We start from the raw sequence: 19,671 nt of genomic DNA, 5'->3' as shown, positions 1-19,671 counted from the left end.
GCAGAGCTTCTGCTGTCTTTACATCCCAAGACGCAATGCGCTGCTACCCCGCTAGGGGGGCAAGTCCAGAGGTGGAGGGTACAGGGCATCACTGCCCACTTAGAAAACTCCTCCTACTTCCTTTCTGGTAGACTGTATCACCCTGTCTCAAGGGTGAAGGGAGCATCAGTAACAAAACTTTCTTTTGCCTCCTTTTTGCTATACTTCTGCTGCTAAGTTGCTTCAGTCATGTCTGACTCTTTGCAACCCCATGGACCGTAGCCTGCCAGGCTACTCTGTCCATGGGATTCTCCAGGCAAGAATACTGGAGTGGATTGCCATGCCCTCCTCCAGGGCATCTTCCCAACCCAAGGATCGAGCCTGTGTCTTTTATGTTTCCTGTATTAGCAGGCAAGAGTTTGTTTTTTTAAACCATTAGCGCCGCCTGGGAAGCCCTTCCTTTTTGCTATAGTTGGTGGAAATGTCTCCTAGACTTCCTTGGTGACAAATGACACTAAGATGTGTGTCCTTCATGGGGAGGTGACAGGTTGTCAGGTCACCACTCCATGGATGGTTAACTCCATCCTACCTGTACTAAGCAGGTCTCTTTTGGTCGTATGGGTGACAGAAACTCAACTCAAATGTGTTTATACAAGAAAGGACATTTATTGAATCACAGGGTTGCAGTAAGGGCAAAGGTGAGTTTAGGCTGCAGAAGTGGTGGATGCTGGGACAAGAGTCCTGTCTGGACTCTGCTCCCTGTTCAAGGAGGCTTATTCTCTCAGATGGGCTGTACCCATGAGATTCCAAGCAGTCTCAGGCCCCACACCTGAAGGCTTCCTGTGAGAAGCTGAGCCTCGCCACTCAGTTTCAGTTCAAGATACATGCGTTGGGGCACGAACAAACCCTCTCACCTGGAGGGCAGGGCCCTGTGACCGGCAGACCACCTAAAAGCCTTTGAGGGGGAAGGAGCTCCCTCAAAGGTGTTACTGTGCCCAGAAGGGAAGGGAGGTGGTCAGACAGAACAACATGCTCTGTCCCACCAGTGGTCTTCGTCACAGTTGTCACCAATCCCTCCAGGCCCATCTGCCGCTTCTGCCTCAAGTTTGGCCTCAAGACTGAGCCAGTTTGCATGGTTAAGACCAGAGTATTTCCAGGAGGGTGATGACATCACAGAACTGGGGTTCCAGAAGGCGGGGGTGACTGAGTGCTCTCATCTTCTTTAGAACATGGGGAGCAGTGAGCTGGGCGGGGCTAAAGGATAGTCCATGAGGAAGAGGAGGCTCCCACCCAAAAGGCTTTGTTCTATAGATTCTCACAGAAAGCCCTGGGCAGGCTGGGACCTGGGGTCAGCGAGGGATAGGAGAGAGGTAAGCTTCGGGAGGGGAGGTTGGGGTGCACCTGCCCGAACCACCGTCTTCCCTGGAGAACCCCAAGAGGGGCTTTCAGGGGCAGAGATGGAGCTCCCTGCTTTCCAAGGCAGGATCCTTGGAAGGATCTGAAGGATCCTGTCTCTGAAGGATCCCACTGAGTCAGGGCCAAGTAGGGTTGTATGAGACACACTTATACTAAAAAAATAACCATTGTTAGTCTGAAATTCTAACATAACAGGACATGCTGTGATTTTATTTACTAAATCTGGCAACTGTAGGGTGGGAGAGAGAAGCAAAAGAATGGTCGCAAGCTCAGGTGCTAAGGAGTGAGTCTCGGGAGACAGAATAAAACATTCGTGAGGAGACAGACTGTCAGGGTAGCCATCTTGTCCAAGAAACTGCCAGACTCATGAAGCCAGTGGCTGGAGGAACCTTCAGGAACATACACCTAGTTAAGGAAACCCACCCCCCAACACGAGGCTTCCTAGGTGGTGTAGTGGTCAAGAATCCGCCTGCCAGTGCAGGAGACGTGAGTTCTATTCCTGAGTCAGGAAGATCCCCTGGAGGAGAAAAGGACAAGCTACTCCAGGAAATCCCATGGATGAGGGAGCCTGATGGGCTAAGTCCATGGGGTTGCAAAGAGTTGAACATGACTTAGGGTCTAAACAAGACAGCAGCAGTATAAGCACAGGGCAAGATGGTCTCCCTTCCTCCTTCTCCATTTCCAGCAAAGGGACATGTATCCACTCTCCCCCAAATTCCCCTCTTGTCCATATTACATTCAGCAGAGTTCCCTGTGCTATACAGTAGGTCTTTGTTGGTTATCCGTTTTAAATATAGCAGTGTGTATGTATATGTTCATCTCAAATTCCCTAACTATCCCTTTCCGCACCCCCCCATCCTTCCCCCCTGATAACCATAAGTTCTTTCTCTAAGTCTGTGAGTCTGTATCTGTTTTGTAAATAAGTTCATTTTTATCATTTCTTTTTAGATTCTGCATATAACAGATATCATAAGATATCTCTCCTTCTCTGTCTGACTTACTTCACTCGATATGACTGAAGTCAAAACGCTGTCTGGTTTCTCCACTGTATTGTTACTGTTTTTCTCATGCAACTAAGATGCAATCTGTGGGGAGACACTTTAGGGCGATGAACAAACTCAGTTCACTAAGCTTCCCACTCCCTCTGATTTAGCACCCACTGCTGATTCTTTCTTGCTCAGATCAATCTATGATGGTTTCAGGATGGTGATTTTCAACTTCATGCCTACCTCCACATTTATCTGTCAGCATTTTCATGTCAGAAAGAGCCGCCCCATCCCCATTATGTACCTATTTGACTATCTATTACTGTTATGAACTCATGGATTCCTATCTCACTCAATGGGTTATCATCATTTGATAGAGTGAAAGTTATCACAGATAATAACTATCATCATTTATTGTGATGGCCAAATTGTTCTAGATTATCTTGGAAACCGTTATTCATTGGTTTCACAGATATGATACCAAACCACATGCAACAAAAGAAAAAAAATACATAAATCAGTCTTCATCAAAATTTAAAACTTCTATGTTTCAAAGAAACACCATCAAGAGAGTGAAAAGTGACCCACAGAATGTGAGGAAATATTTGCAAATTACGTATCTGATAAGGTTCAGAATATATAAAGAACACTTACAACTCAATAATGAAAAGACAAAAAACCCAACTGAAAAAATGGGCAAAGGATATGAAAAGACATTTTGCCAAAGTCATACAAATGGCCAATGAGCATGTGAAAAGACAATCAACATTATCGGCGATCAGGCAAAGGCAAATCAAAACCACAATGTGACCACTTCACACCCATTAGGATAGCTTTGATCAAAAAGACAGTTAATAACTGTATTGGTGGGGATGTGGAGAAGTTGGAATTTTCATACATGATTGATTGGAATGTAAATTGGTACAGCCACTTTGGAAGTTTAGCAATTCCTCAAAAGTTTAAACTTTAAGTCACCATGTGACCCAGCAATTCCACTGTTTGGAATATATCCATAGGAATGGAAATATTTGTCCACACAAAAACTTGTACATGAATGTTCACAGGAGCATTATTCCTAATAACCAAAAAGTAGAAACAACTCAAATGTCTACAAACTGATGAATACATAAACAAATTGTGATATATCCATACAATGTAATATCATTCAGCTGTGGTTTAGTCACTCAGTCGTGCCCAACTCTTGTGACCCCATGGACTGACGGTAGGCTGGCCAGGCTCCTCCGTCCATGGGATTCTTCAGGCAAGAATACTGGAGTGGACCACCATTTCCTTCTCCAGGGTATTCAGCCATGAAAAAGGAATAAATACTGGTACATGGATGAACCTTGAAAACATTATGTTAAGTGAAAGATGTCAAATGCAAAAGACCAGATACTGTATGACTTCATTTATGTGAAATGCTCAGAACAGGCAAATCTATAGAAATAAAAAGCAGATTGCATGTGTGCATGCTAAGTCACTTCAGTTGTGTCCATCTCTTTGAGACTGTAGCCCATCAGGCTCCTCTGTCCATGGGATTCTCCAGGCAGAGTACTGGAGTGCGTTGCCATGCCCTCCTCCAGGGGATCTTCCCCACCCAGGGATCGAACTTGCATCTTTTATGTCTCTTGCATTGGCAGGCAGGTTCTTTACCACTAGCTCCACCTGGGAAGCCCAGAAAGTAGGTTAGTGGTTGCCAGAGTCTGTAGGGAAGTGGAACAGGGAGTGACAACTAATAGATATGAGCGTTCTTTTTGGGTTGATGAAAACAGTATAAAGTTGATTGTGGTGATAGTCACATAGTACTGCAATCTGAAAATGATTGAATTACACACTTTAACTGAATTAAGTGTATAGTGTATGAATTATATATTGTCAATTATATCTCAGTAAAGTTGTTACCTCAAAAATGTTATTCCAGATTTGGCTAGTGGGTACCCCTGTAGGCCAGCTTACATGTCTATTTGACATGCCCCAGCATTGTTAATTTTAAATTGGGAATAAAAAACCAAACAGGAGACCAAAAAAAAAAAAAGTACTTATAGAATAATACATGAGAGGAAAGAGGAAGAGCCAGGAGGGGAGCAGTGAGTGAGTGAGGACATTTGGCTGCCCTCACCAGATTCCTCGGGAGAAGACCAGGAGACAGTCTGGGAGACTCCAGGCCCCGCAGGCCCTCTGCTGCTCACCCTCCACCGTGCCTCCTCCCCTCCAAGGATGACAAGCCCACTGCTCATCTCCTTGGTCAGCTGCCTCGTTGCTGTGAATCAAGCCAGCCTCATCGGCCGCTGTGACTTGGCCAAGGTCCTGCACCAGGAGGACTTGGATGGGTTTGAGGGCTACTCCCTGACTGACTGTGAGTGACATTTCCTCACACCCTGCTCCTTCCTCCTCCCACGGTCGTGCCCTCAGTGGCCATCTTTCTTTCTTCTCTTATTTGTTTTTTCAAAGTCAAATGAACAAAGCAGCCCTCTCCAAGAAGGCTTTCCCAACATTCCATATTTGTTCAACCACTATTAACTGAGCACTTACTATGTCCCAGGAATGACTGTAGGTGCTGGGGGTGCAGACTTCAACATAGCTCCTCCTCTTACAGTATTGACATCCTAGGGGAAGAGGCGGCAAGAAACACACACACAGATATATGAAGTGCTTCCTGGTGGTGATAAATGCTCTGCAGAAGGATAAGTCAGGGGGAGTGATGGGTGACACTGTTTTAGAAGGGGAAGTCAAGGAAGGCCTCTCTGAGGAGGTGACTTTGAGAAGTGCTGAATAGAAAAAAGGATCCAGTCCCCCAAACGTCTGGGGGAAGAGCATTCCAGGCAGTGCGAACAGCCAGTGTAAAGGCTTTATCCCGCTCCACAGTAGAGATAGCTCCTTTTGGCCCAGAATTTGTGCATATCTGCCTTACAACACTGTCTCCTTTTATTTTGCCTTGTGGGTTTTTTAGGTCCATAGTTTCATTCTTACTCTATAGGCTCCTTGAAGGCAGCATCTGCATTTGACCCAGCTAAATGTCCCTCTCGGGGCTTTGCACAGTTTCTGGCACACAGTCGGTGATCATTAAGTGCAGAAAGGATGGATGGACAGATGGATGCATGAGTGGTTGTACTGATGGGTGGCTGGTGAATGGACTGACAAATGAGAGGAGAAGCTGATGGATGTTTCTGGCCTGCCAGCCCCATCCAGCCTCTCAGTCCTTGTTCCTCTCTTCTGATTCCTCATCCCTTTCTCCTCCATCTTCCTTCTCCCTCAGCTTGGCCACCCCCTCTGAAAACCCTCTTCTCCCTGTTCTAAGGGCTGTGCCTGGCTTTCGTAGAGAGTGATTTCAACATAACAAAGGTGAATGAAAACACAGATGGCAGCTTTGACTATGGCATCTTCCAGATCAACAGCCACTACTGGTGCAACGATTACCAGAGTCACACGGAAAACAATTGCCAAGTGGACTGTCAAGGTCTGGCACGGGTCCCAGGGTGGGAGAGGTGAGAGAGATGACCAGGCTCTACTCACGGGATGCACAGCCTGCAGCACCCCCAGAGGGATGGCTCGTGGAGTCGGGGAATTCCTTTACTGAGCAGGGGGTTTGACTGTGTCCCTGGGTGCCCACAGGAGGTTCTGCAGGCTGCTCTCAGGATCCAGAGAGGCTCTGCACAGCCAGTAGAGCGGAGCAGTGCAGCCGCCAACATTTACTGAGTGTATTACATACTCAGTACTTTGCACACATGGCTCATTTTACCCAACTTGCTATGTGATAGAAACTAATATGATCCCCACTTTACAGATGGGCAAACTGAGGCTCAGAGAACCAGTACCCAATGCCACTCGGGCGGCCCTGAAGGCTCAGCTCTTGCCAGCAAGTAGTGCTGTCTTTGGCTAATGGTTTGACTGAAGATCAAGTGCTAAGTCCCCACCTCAGGGCTAGTCCAGAAGATTCCACAGGTCCATGACCCTGTGATGAAGAGGAGACCTCATCTCCTCCTCTGAACTCTGATGAATGGCCCTCGGCTCTTCACCTGAAGAGCCTCGCTCTCTAGGCAGGACTTCACCTTGGTCACTGTGCAGCCTGTTTTGGCTTTTCCTTTCCCTAGAAACCTCCACACTTGGGATGAACCACCATCCACTAGGGAGGATGGCAGTAAACAGACCCAAATCTCTGTCCTCCTGACCCTCCTGCCCCTACTCCCTAGCCACCCCCAACGTCCACCAGCCATTGTATGGATGTCCAGATGGGCTTCTGAGAGGGAGGCCATGCCTCGACTGGAAGTTCTCACCCTCTGGGTGGGAGGTGCCTTGCAGGGAGAGCCAGTCTTTGGGACTGTCCCCAGCACTTTCATGGGTATTCTCTTTCTCCCTTTCTTTCAGAACTGCTGAGCCCCAATCTTCTCGCTATTATCAACTGTGCAAAAAAGATTGTGTCCGGAGCGGGGGGAATGAAGAACTGGTGAGGAGGTCACTTTGGGATGAAGTTAGTGGGCAGAGCCTTAAGAAAGATGTGGTGACAGAGAAAGGGACAGTAGGTCAGGACTTTCTGTACAGTCTAGAGAAATGGGGGCTGTGGCAGGAACTCTGACTTCGCAGCACCTGGGATCTAGCTCTTTCTCTGATGCTGTATTGAGCAAATCTCTTTTGGCTGCAGTAACAGAATGACTTTAGCTAGCCAGGAGTAGGGGGGTGTGGTGGGGGGTGGGGGAAGGGGTGGATTTATGCTGAGAGGACAAGGTGTCTTGCTGGGCCCACACGAGGGGTGCAGTTAGGCTTCAGGAGAGGGATGGAAGCAGGGCTGGGGGCTTCCCCTGGCAAGTTTCTGCTTCTCTCAGTGCCTTGGCATCACTACGCCCTCTGCAGACTGGCTTTCTCTAATCTACAGTCCACCAGACAGACTGTCTGCCCTGAATCTATGGGCTAATGTCCTAAACGACTGTAGAGACCCGTGAGGCTCAGTCCTAGTCCAGATAGAGGATCTGTTGGGTTCAGCTTGGACCTGGTGACCTGGCTCCATTCAGCTGTAGGGATGGAAGCAATTAAGCAACATAAACACGGCTGCCATGGGACCCTCTCTCCATAACTGGCAGCAACATTTCTATAAAAAAGAGTGTTGTTCGTCAGCAGGATGAGTGTTGCAGATCCAGCTTAACTATGGTGGACATTGAGTTGATTATTTAACATTTCTAAGCCTCAAACTGGATATATAAACAATGTAAATGGCTGCCTCTACCAGAAACTGAAAACAGAAGGAGTTAAGTACCTTGCATGCTCCAAAGTGAAGTGTTAGTCATGTCCGACTCTTTGCAACCCCACGCGCTATAGCCCACCAGGCTCCTCTGTCCATGGAATTCGCCAAGCAAGAATACCAGAGTGGTTTGCCATTCCCTTCTCCAGGGGATCCTCCCTACCCAGGGATGGAACCTGGGTCTCCTGCATTGCAGGCAGATTCCTTATCATCTGAGCCACCAGGGGAGCCCGCATGCTCCAAAAACCCCATGCTAAATAAGGGGCACTGGGGCTTCCCTCGTAGTTCAGTGGCTAAGACTTCACACTCCCAAAGCAGGGGGCCCAGGTTCGATCCCTGGTCAGGGAACTAGATCCCACATGCCGCAACTAAGACCCGGCAGAGCCAAATAAATAATTTTTTTTAAATGAATGCACATAGCAACTTTATCAAAGAGAGAGAGAGAGAGAGAGAGGAGGGGGCATTGATGACTGTTAGGGCTGACCCTTTCTGGAGGGAAAGTCAATAGTCACACCTGGGATTTTTTTTTTTTTTTAAGTAACCCTCAGCCCTGTAAAAAAAAGTGCTCTCCCCCTTCAGAAGGAGTTGAAGATTTGAAAATGTGGAAGTGTACTAAGTAGGGGGAAAGAGCAAACACTATGGATGACAGAAATTAAAGGAAGAATCAGAGGGGCCACAGGAGGACCCAGTAGAGAGCTGGGAATGAAGGGGTTTCTGGGCATTGCTCTGTATGGAATACTCACGGAAAGCTGGGTCATGTGTAAAGAAGCAGCTGCTAAGCAGGAAGCAAGAAGCACTCTTCTCTCTCTCCACAGGGTGAAGTGGAGGCTGCACTGCGCCGGCAGGCCCCTCTCCTACTGGATGACAGGCTGTCACCTGGCGTGAGGCAGGGAGCAGGCCTGTGGTGGAGTCATTCCAGAGCTCCTCTCCTCACTCGGGAATTCTTCAATTCTTCTTCCTCTTGCCTCCACTTCATGTTATTTTCTTCCCTTCCCATTTACAAATAAAACTGACCAGAGCCCCAGGAATAAATGGTTTTCTAGGGCTTCCTCCTTGTTCTCATCCAGGCCCAGGTCCCTGGTTCCTGACTGTCATTTGTAAACCAAGAAGACCAGGATGAAAGAAGCTTCTCTATTTTTTGGAATTATTAAACCATTCCTTGTGCAAAGAATGTGTTAATTTATTCATTATTAATTCCACCTATATTTGAGTACCTAATAGATTATGAGTGTGTGCTAGGTACTAGAAAGTGAAGTGAGTGAAGTCACTCAGTCGTGTCTGACTCTTTGCGACCCCATGGACAAATGTAGTCCACCAGGCTCCTCCGTCCATGGGATTCTGCAGGCAAGAATACTGGAGTGGGTTGCCATTTCCTTCTCCAGGGGATTTTCCCGACCCAGGGATCGAACCCAGGTCTCCCACATTGCAGATAGACGCTTTAACCTCTGAGCCACCAGGGAAGCCCAGGTACTAGAAGAAGGATGATAAATGGTAACTGTTGTTCATGTGGTGGTCATAATCCAGCTGGAGAAGCAGGGACATCTGTGAACAATGGATACAATGAATAAATGGACACATACAATGAATGCAAGAATAATGAAATGGATAATAAAATCTGTAGTTATTGGTTTGAAACAGTATCAAGATCCATGTTATTCCTCTAAAGTCAACTATTTTTGAAGTAAAAGAGCTCAGAAGTAGGTAATGAGTGAGGCTAAAGTTCTGATATATTGAAGTGGAGAAAGTCGTGGTAGGGGTGCAGAAATATGGCAGGTGATTTGGGGGTACTTTAGGAAAATGGGCTAGAAACCAGCTTTTTAAGGATTTCAAACTAGACTGTTGATGGCTTTAACAAGTTACACCTTGATTTGCATATTTAAAACTCATGAAAACAAACACTCTTAAGTCCAAGTGTCGCATCTTTGGTGGTCATTTCTCACAGAGACGGGACATCTAAAATTTTAAAGTTCAGTGGGTATTTACTGCTAACTACTTAGTACTCTAGTCTTCCCTGGGAGTCTGAAGATGAAGCCAGCTGCTACAAAGTCCGCACCATCCGATCCAATAAACTAACCCTTTGGACTCAATCCACAAAATACACTTGTGTAAAATCACTAAACTCCAAAGTCTCCCCAGCGACGGAGCTGCGGGAAGGGGAACTAGAGGCGGAGACCCACCAGGAGTGGGCGGGGCGAAGGAGAGGTACGAGCCCCGCCCTCGTCTCACTCCCTTGGCCACACCCCCTCACGCGTTCCTTTTAAAAAAGCGCGGGCGCGCCGTGCGCAGGCGCAGTGCGGCCTGCTCGCGAGCCGCGCACGCGCGGTGACGGTAGGATGGCGGAGTTGGTACCTTTTGCGGTTCCCACAGGGAGTGACAAAACCTTGCTTGTGTGGGAACTGAGCTCTGGACCCACGGCCGAGGCCTTGCAAGTGAGCCAGGCCGGGGTGGAGGGAGGGATGGAGAAAGCCGCCTAGCGCCCTAGTAATTGGGAGCCCCGGGGCCCTGCTTCAGCACCTCGCCCGCCTGTGGTCTTCGCTGAGAAGAATCTTAGTTCTAGAGCAGACTGGAGCGGTCAACTCGCCCTTAAAGATTTTTCAGAGATAGCTCCCAGCAGGCCTCACAATGCCTCCTAGTGCTTCTCGAAGCTTAGGAGTTCAGAGGGAAACTTGTTTGTGAAATGAGAAGTGTTTGGAGTTGCAGGCTCACCACCGTTGCCTGTGGCGAAGGGCTGGGGGGAATATAAGGGAATGGTCAATTTGGTTTCCTGGGCTTGAAATTTCCTGCTCTTACTTAAAGTAGGACCACCCTACAGCATTCTCTGTTCACAGTCTTCTCCCAGTTCGGCCTTCTGTATTTGGTCCGAGTCTTCCCAAACGCAGCAGTGGCCGGTCCTGGATTCTATGCCATCATCAAGTTTTATTCAGCAAGGGATGCTCACAGAGCCCAAAAGGCATGCAACCAGAAGCAGCTTTTCCAGAAATCTCCAGTGAAGGTGGGTTCAAATGTGGAATTCCTCGCTCCGCTGGGATGAAGTGCTGAATTTAAAACGAATAGGCCAACGTTTGTAAAGCGCTCTGGTTTACAGAATGCTTTCAGATGCATTGCTCCACTTACTGCCCCCCACAGCTCCCCATTTCTTCCCTCCACCCCCTTTTCTTTTCTTTTTTAAAGAAACTCGAGCTCAGGATGGTTAACTGACTTACTTAAGGTTCATGACAATAAATATGGAAACTAGAGGTCAAACCCAAACTTACTGATGTTAAACCCCATGTCATTTTATGCTGCCCCTTAATTTAAGAAATCTTCACAAGAGTTCTTTATAGTTATTTTTATATGAATTTTAAATGTGTGAGCTTGACAAAGTTTTTAGTCAATTGTAACATAAAGGATGCTTTATCATCATCATCATCATTCTCAAACTGCTTATTCAGAACTCCCTTTGGTTTCCAGGAAATGGTTAAAATATTCTTTAGTGTATGATTATTCTAATAATATGGCTCCATAGTAACATGCTAGCCAGTTTTACTTCCCCAGAGCCCCAGAATGAACATTTCATTATATGCCTCCATTCAGCCACCATTCCTTTTCCAAGGATTTTTTCAATTCCTCTGAATAGCTGAGTAAGGCTTAGATTTCCCAAGCCTTTCACTTTATAACTGTATGTCTCCTCTGGTTGGCTTCTTCTTTTTTTAAATATTTATTTATTTATTTCGCTGGGTCGAATCTTAGTTGTGGCTCTGGGGCGTGTGGGATCTTAATTCGCTGACCAAGGATTGAACCCACGTCCCCTGCTTTGCACGGTGGAGTCTTAACCACTGGATCACCAGGGAAGTCCCTCTGGTTGGTTTTTTGATCTGGCTACTTCCCACTGACCTTGTTGCCTATTCTTACCCATATTTCTTTCCTCACTGGTTTACCCTTGATTGAATCTGAGAACTGTCCTCAGACGTGACTCTAGGTACACTACTTCCCACTTTTGTACCCTGTTTCACACCTTCTTCAATGTGGGCTCTCCTCCCTATGATTGAAATGACATTCATAAAGAATGTCAGACATTCTTTAATTTGGAGACTATGATCTGCCTGCTACTGGCTGCGACCATTTCATGTACCCGCTTATATATTACTGAAAAGATTGTGAAACGATTACTTGGTATCAGTTGTGAGTAATGAGTTCTTTTTCTTATACTGAACATTAAGACCATTCCGTAAGTTTAGGTTTTGAGATTTGCACACCATAAAACCCATCACTGATAGAGAAATGAAGGAAATATTCTGTAAGTCACTATACAGTTGAGAGGAAAGGGCATTCATATTAGATTTCTTTATGTAATGCAGAACCTTGAGTTTTTACCCCCCTCCCAATTGTTTCCTAGTTTAATTATATGTTGTTTGCTAGCAAGAACTGTGGCAAGGTTATCCCAGATGTAGACTGTCTCTACTATGCTCAGAGCTCTTCTGAAGCTTCCTCATTGTCCAGGACAGCTGAATTATGACTCACCATACAGGGCCTAGCCTCCTACAAGACACTCAACATTTAAAAATTAGTCTTCATTTCTCCTTCCCAGCAGGCAGCTTCAGTTGGAGAAGGTAATTTCACTTTCTTATTTACTCATTCTTTCATTCATTCACTGAGTCAACAGACCCTCAGTCCTCTATTATATGCCAAGAATTATGCTTGTTCCTGGTAACAAGATATGGTTCCTTCCAGCACTTAAGAAGTTCATAAACTAGTGATAGAGGAAGATGCACAAACAGAGAAATAAAAAATTAATAATGCTTTGACTTTATTTGAATTTTTATTAATATATTTATATGCTACATACTGTTTAAAATGGAAATAGACATTTAACAAAGTGCTAGTGATGTAAAAAATCCACAGTAAAGTGATACTGTGTAAGTTATTTGTAGAAATAGTGCTGAATACTTCTACTGTCAAAGAAGCTTGTTAATGTAGATGAGCCTCTAATTCTTTTGGTTACTTATAAAATTTATAGAGATATGTGTATTCCCTCTTCTAACAGGGGTTAGTAACTTGGGGAGGGGGTGCTACAGATTAAGGTCCTACTTCAGTGGCAGGTCCATCTTATCTCCCCTTCAGGTCATATTCTCAAGCAGGATAAGATGGGGATAAGGTGATTAAAAGTTTTCTTCCTTTGCTTACCGACAGCCCTATAATAGGCTTCTGCTGGGCTTCCTTGGTTGCGTTCATCATCACTTTCACCACCAGAGGTCAGGGAAACCTTCCGATGAATCGGGTTCTGGAAATGATGCAGAAAAGTACTGACTTATTAAGAAATAATAAAGAACACTTATTTAGGGCTCACTGTGAACTCATTGCTTAAAATGTCCTATATAATCTTTACAACCACTCAAATTGATTAGGGTTTCCCAGGTGGCTCAATGATAAAGAATCTGCCTGTAGTTCAGAAGACGCAGGTTCACTCCCTGGGTGGGAAGATCCCCCAGAGGAGGAAATGGCAACCCACTCCAATATTCTTGCCTGGGAAATCCTATGGACAGAGGAACCTGGAAGGCTACAGTCTGTGGGGTCACAAAAGAGTCGGACACAACTCAGCAACTAAACAACACAACATGAAACTGGTATTGACAAACAGGTATATCCAAAATAAGTCTATGTCAGATTGTGATATTTTTAGGTTTCTTATGTCTTTAGATTCGTCTTGGCACCCAACATAAGGCAATTCAACACAACGCCCTTGCCCTGAACAGCTCCAGATGTCAGGAATTGGCAAATTACTACTTTGGTTTCAATGGATGGTCAAAAAGGATCATCAAGGTAAACTAGATTTTCTTTGACCAACCAGGCCCCTTTCAACATTGAACTCCTAGACTTTAGAAAGAAAACTAGAAATGGGCTACAGGGAGGAGATGGGAAAGACTTCCCCATGGAAGTATCTGAGCATGGACATGCCACCTAGAATTCGTGATCATCTCAGTGACTTAAATGGTGGTGTCCATAATTTTCTCCAGTATTTGTGTGATATATAATAAAAAATAGTTCTCTGTACCTAGTAATTCATTTGCAAATCTCACTTGATTTTGAAGCTGTAGGACACCTCAACTATTAACTGGGATTGATGGAGTTTTTTATTTTTCAAAACAGAATATTTTGAAGTATAACCTTTAATTCAAAATCCTAACAGCTTCAGGATCTTTCTGACCCTGAAGAAGAAAGGGAAAATGAAGATATTATGGCACCTCTTCAGAAGCAAAGTCTGAAGTTCTTCTGTGCTTTAGAGGTGGTGTTGCCATCCTACGAGTGCAGAAGTCCAGGAGTTGGCATGGCTGAGGAACCTTTGGATAACTTGGAAGAAGGTCTGTTTTCCTTTCTTTCTAAAACTCGCCTTTTCAGATACATCATCACCTTTGCCAAGCAGCTGAAGTCCAGGGCAGAGTTCTTCTCCTTTGCCACACAGGTTTTTAACTTAGGCAATATCTGACAAGACCATGAACTTTAGAGTTTTAGAACTGACTGCCTGGCAAGGAGGAGGGAAAATTAAGGTGTTTTTTTTTTTTTTTTTTCCATTTTTGGTTAATAATTTGTTTTCTGCTAAAATAGTCCTTCAAATATAGATCTCTTATGGCCTTCAGTTATCCCAACAAAATCATTCTCTAAAGATTTAAATCAATTCCTGTGTAAAGGTTCAGTCCTTTGCCTCCTATGGAAGGGCTTGAGTGGAGAAAGTCAATCCCATTGGTATGGATTCCCATGGCACTTGGGCTTCAGTCAGAAGCAGGGCTGTTACAAAGGGAGTGGAGGAGGCCCCACCATCCACCTGAGTGAGTGATGCCTGGGGAGAGACCAGATCATCTGTCTCACTGTGTGAATCCAGCCCTCTCAACGCAGGAGTCTGCAGGAGCGTGGCTGTAGCTTGTCCATGTGGAATCTGTGAGTAATGAGAGATTTGTGTCATGTTCTTGGCTTTCATCTCCCATCTAGTATTCCAGGAACTTCAAGAATAGATGTGAGCAGGAAAAACGTGCTGTGCCGGAATATAACTACATCATAGCCATTCAACCATACCCTAGTGTTGTGTTCACCCTTAATCACTAAGATAATGATCTAAGAATCACAGGTGCATTTTAAAATTTTTAAACATATAGCCTAGAAATCAGTTATCCAGATAAGCATTTTAAATTCACTTGTTTTGGTTGGATTTAGGGCCATTATCACTCCTTATGAAAAGGAAGAAAACCCAGAAGCTTGCTATTCAGAAGGCTATGACAGATGCATTCCAGAAATTGCAGATTGTGGTTTTAGGTAAGACTTTTTTTGATTGTCCTTATAGTACTTCAGTTTCAATGAGCAATTAAACTTATTTGAAAAGTTAATTGGATGAAAATAATGGTTATCTAAAACACTACGTAGGGATTTCCCTGGTGGTCTAGTGGCTAAGACTCTGTGCTCCCAATATAGGGGGCCTGGGTTTGATCCCTCATCAGGGAAGTAGCATGAGGCTCCCACATGCCACAACTAAAGATCCTGCATGCCACAACTAAGACCTGGCACAGCCAAGTAAATAGATAAATAAAAAGTAAAAAAAAAAAAAAAGTTTAAAAATAAAACACTACATATTCTTTCATTTACCAAATGCTTGCACAGCAACAGTCTCAAATTTGTTCTTTGCGGCATTTATGAGAAAAATGACACAAATATTATTGTCCCCACTGTTTAGATGTAGACTGACTTGCCTCAGTTCATACAGAAAGTGTTTGATCCCTTTCTTGTTTCTCGATTGCTGACTTATCATACAGAATAGTATGGTGACTATAAGCCTTGGACACCTGTGTTTGAGTCCTGACTTTGTCTCTTAGATTTTTGTTGTTGTTGCAATTTTAGGTTTTCTAGCCAGAGAGATTTAAAGGTATTAAATATCCCTAAGCTGCAATTTCTTTATCTATAAATAGGGTTAGTAATTCAGCTTACCTTGTGGGGGATATTGTAAGAGTAAATAAGATGATGAATGTAAAAGTCTTAGAACCATGCCTGGAACATAGTAAGCAGACAAAATATTTCGATGATTATTATTATCATTGTTGTTTTCTTGAAGAATTGATTAGATTATGTTTTGGAATCAATTTCAGTTTTCATTTCTGATATATTGGGTGAATACGATTCTTATATACATTTTTGTGAGCCTTGAATGTGATCATGCTATTGAATAGCTTGATTATGTATTCTATTGAGTTATATAGGGTGAAAATGTCACAGGCTGTGCCCAAAGGAAACTTCATGGTTGGTAGATCCCTGGAACAGAATTGCTCCCCTGTTTCACAGCCCTGCAGGCTTAGGGACTGAGAAATGCCAGCTAAGTTGTCAAGAGACCTTATTTGCTTGTCAGAGTTGACCTTGGACTGGTGTCAGCCTTCCAGCCTGGACAGTTGTTCCAGTGAAGTTTGACTTCCCTGGTCACCAGGCAGAATGTGCATGAGCTGTCAATCCAGTAACAACCTTTGAGAACCAAACTAACTGTCTAGGTTGTTTGCCTATCCCTAATATGCAAATCGGAGAAGGCAGTGGCAGCCCACTCCAGTGCTCTTGCCTGGAGGGTCCCGTGGACAGAGGAGCCTGGTGGGCTGCAGTCCATGGGGTTGCGAAGGGTCGGACGTGACTGAGCGACTTCATTCACTTTTCACTTTCATGCGTTGGAGAAGGAAATCGCAACCCACTCCAGTGTTCTTGCCTGGAGAATCCCAGGAATGGGGGACGCCTGGTGGGCTGCCCTCTATGGGGTTGCACAGAGTCAGACACAACTGAAGCGACTTAGCAGCAGCAGCAATATGCAAATAGTGTTCCTTATATGCACTCAAAATTCCTTAAACCGAAAAGCCTGGTGGCTGTAGTTTGCCTTGAGGGAAGCTGTGTAGTCCAAAAGGTACATAGGCCAGTAAAATTCTCTCTCCAAAGCTTTGTTCATTGTATCTGGTAGAATTTTGGTCCCAAGTAGTAGACATTTGCCTCACTTCTAATATGACGTTTCCTGTACAGTCCAGTGGTATCTATCCCCGGTTTGAATTCACTTTGACCCCTCCTTAATGCCTTCCTATTTAATGATATTGTGATTGAACATTTTTGTTTCCACAGCTTTTACTGCCTCATTCCTTAGTTCTTATTTCTAAGATCATAAAGGTTTTTGAACCAAAGTTGATACTTCTCTTACATATTTTTTCACAAATAGTAATGATATGTGTTGGATGTGGGAACTGCTAGGAAAATGCTCTTGTTTTCTGCTTTTAGAAATAAAAAGAATGTCTAATTATTGGATGCTACCATTGTGCACAGGAAGTTTTGGAACAAAATTTCTGAATTGATATTTGTTAACTCTATTTCAGAAAGTGGTAAAATAGCTGTGGCGTATAGATCCTGTGAAGAGGTCACAGATGCTAGAACTGAAGAGGAACTACAGGATTTAATTCAAGTATGTGGAGAGAAAGACTCAAGGGATACAAAGCCAGGGTAGCCATCATTCAAAACAACCAGAAGATTCTTGGCATGTCTGCTCAGCTCCATCCTCCTTAGGGAAATGTGAAACTCTGAAACTGCTTTTGAAGCAGGGAGTTTCTAGGACTTTTCCTGATGTCTAAGCCTTCTCTCTGACCCCTTATTTGAAATTTGGAGAGCAGGGTTGAGGACCATGAGGTACTTGTACAGTTGTGGACACAGGAGAAGACACAGGCCTCTTAGAACTCCCCTCGAACAGAATTGCGGGCATTTGGAAACAAAGTAATTATGGCTTTAATTTGTTGTGATTATGCTACAGTGTGTGGAAACTGTATTAATGTATTAATGCCTTTCAAATAACGTGTTTACCCAGATCTCATATGTATTTTGTGTGAAATATTTTGCTGAAGGACCTTTCTGTAAACCAATTATATGAATGCCTCAAATCAGGGATTAAGTGGTCAAAGTAATTTTTAAAAGAAAACATTAATGTACTGCATATAGGATTTAAAAAAAAAAAAAAAGAGCAAAAAATGTGTTTCATGTCATTGAGAACTTAATTTGGGGCTAGATTTCTGATTATTTAACCCACCCCAATGTTGCAAAGTTTGTTTTGAAGAGAAGAAAGTAGAGACAGAAAAGGTGGTTATGTCCTTAAAAACAAAAATTTTGAAAGCTTTTCATTCACAAAATTATTATTTTAATTCAATTTAAATCAAATAAGTCATGGAAACTTCAAACGTGTCCAAGTTTGGGCTTTTAGAAGGCTAGCCTCCTGTGAAATGAGGAAAGGATTCAGTATTGATGCTAAAGATTTTGGAAACCTGATTATAAAAACAAATCCATTCCTAAATGAGGCCAATCTTCGAATCAGTTCCATTTAAAAAACCGTTAGGTTAGACAGTGGGGATAAGATGAAGCTCCCTTTCTCTTGGAGTTTAGATGTTAGAGGTCGTGCCAAACAAAAAGGACTAGATTATTTAAAAGGACTGTGAAGAAAGTAAACTGCATGCTTAGTTACAGTATTTCAAGAAAATTATTTAACATGCTGACTTTTAACATCTTAAGTGTTTTCTCCAGGTGTGTACACAGAGTAGGGCTCTGTAAAGTGACACTGCAGTTTTTTCTAGATTAATGGCTCTGTTGAAACAAGGTGGGATGGGGCAAGTTTTCCCATGGTAATGTAACGGGCCATCCAAAGAATGGTTGGACATTCTTTGCCAGAATGACTTGCTCACTTGCCCAAAGCCTCTCCTACAGAAATTTTGAAGTCATCACTGATTTGGTGGTAACCCCTAATAGCAGAGTGGTGAATTAATGACCAGACTTGGGTACTGAGAGTTTAGAGGAAAGAGCAACATTTTTGAATAACTTTAAAATTGTAAGGTGTGTTCCCCTCCCGCCACCCTAACTAGTGCTGCTCATTTTGCAGGTCAGCTGCTTTTCCTGGAAGCCGTGTGGCCAAGGAGAGGAAGAATGCCTCTCAGACTTCAGCTTTGAGGAGGAAGAGTTCACAGTGCCAGAACTGGCCTAGCACTAATCAATTTCCTGGAATGCTTGGCTCTGGAGCTTCCTTGGGAAGCTCTGCATCCCCTTCCACTCCTCCCCCAACCCCTGGGCTGCCAGCGTCCAGGGCCATTTAGGTCTGCAGCCCAAATCCTGCCTGGTTGCACGGAGCCAGGAGGGGCTGGGGGAGGCTGGGGAGAGGGCCCGGCCGGAGGTCACTGTCACCTGTGCGAGAGGAAGGATGGCTTGGTTTGCGCCCTGGTGACTCTGGGGAAAAGGCGCACTCAGATGGCGCAGATTGGTTCGAACCTAATAAAGGTGGCGTAACTAAAGGTGTCGTAAATAAAGGGCTGGACGCGGGGCGGGGGAGGGGCGCGCGGTTGCTAAGGGTGCGCGCGCGTTGCGGGCTCACATAACGGTTCGGCTCCCGCTCAGGGGCGGCGCCGGCGCCCCACTGGCCTGGGTCGCTGCGCCCGGGAGCCTCCGCATGTCATGTCCCGGCTGCGCCTCTGGTCCCCACGGCTCCTCCTTACCTGGCAACCGTTGTGGCTTTTGGTTCAGGCAGCTCAGCCTCTGGAGTGGGCCCAGGGCCCTGGCCAGTTGACCTCCGACCCCCCAGGGCTGACTGAACCCTGGTCTTCACACTCCTCTGACCTCCCGCCCAAATTGCCCCATGCACTCACACCCCTGGCAGAGCCAGGGGGCTTTAATTACTTGACTTCCTCCTCTCCAGACCACATGTTGGCCCTGCCTCATGAGGATTTGAGTGAGACTCTGGTTCCATACCTGGACTCGGATTCAGCTGGAGAGCTATTGGCAGAGCCAGATAAGTTTGCTATTCTACACGACGATCTGGATGACAAGCTAACCCAGCATCAAAAGCTCCCAGAAGCGGTTCCAGTGCTAGATTGGGATCAGAATCAAGCCTTGGTTCTGCCTCCTCAACACAAAAGTAAGGCTAAAACTATAGGTCTAGATCAGGCTGAAAATCACCAATCATTTGAAATACTTGTTCCGCCTCTAGGTAGTAAGAGCTCAAAACCAACGAAGTTTATTGTTTCACCCTCAAACCTGAAGAAAGATCTC

General features: G+C 44.9%; 2 protein-coding genes across 4 annotated transcripts; both read left to right on the top strand.

Moving 5' to 3' along the window:
• The first annotated feature begins 4,598 nt into the window (after nt 1-4,598).
• Nucleotides 4,599-8,542, top strand: LYZL6 (lysozyme like 6). Its single transcript, XM_061141234.1, has 4 exons — nt 4,599-4,737; nt 5,680-5,838; nt 6,747-6,825; nt 8,430-8,542. The coding sequence occupies exons 1-4, from the start codon at nt 4,599-4,601 to the stop codon at nt 8,497-8,499; spliced, it is 447 nt and encodes a 148-aa protein (XP_060997217.1). The 3' UTR covers nt 8,500-8,542.
• A 1,369-nt stretch (nt 8,543-9,911) lies between these two features.
• RDM1 (RAD52 motif containing 1) lies at nt 9,912-18,902 on the top strand. Of its 3 annotated transcripts, none has more exons than XM_061141233.1 (7): nt 9,912-10,043; nt 10,427-10,606; nt 13,291-13,413; nt 13,781-13,952; nt 14,800-14,898; nt 16,971-17,056; nt 18,512-18,902. In XM_061141233.1, the coding sequence occupies exons 1-7, from the start codon at nt 9,948-9,950 to the stop codon at nt 18,611-18,613; spliced, it is 858 nt and encodes a 285-aa protein (XP_060997216.1). In that variant the 5' UTR covers nt 9,912-9,947; the 3' UTR covers nt 18,614-18,902. The 3 variants fall into 3 exon arrangements, 1 of the variants encoding a protein (XP_060997216.1); XR_009692739.1 differs by lacking the exon at nt 18,512-18,902 and adding an exon at nt 14,578-14,713 and having other exon boundaries at nt 9,917-10,043; nt 16,971-17,008; XR_009692738.1 differs by lacking the exon at nt 18,512-18,902 and having other exon boundaries at nt 9,917-10,043; nt 14,578-14,898; nt 16,971-17,018.
• The last annotated feature ends 769 nt before the right edge of the window (nt 18,903-19,671 follow it).

This window comes from Dama dama, chromosome 5 (genome assembly GCF_033118175.1).
Source record: "Dama dama isolate Ldn47 chromosome 5, ASM3311817v1, whole genome shotgun sequence".
Lineage (NCBI taxonomy): Eukaryota > Metazoa > Chordata > Mammalia > Artiodactyla > Cervidae > Dama > Dama dama.
Note: the sequence above shows the minus strand (reverse complement) of the source record. Positions and strands in the feature narration are given on the sequence as shown.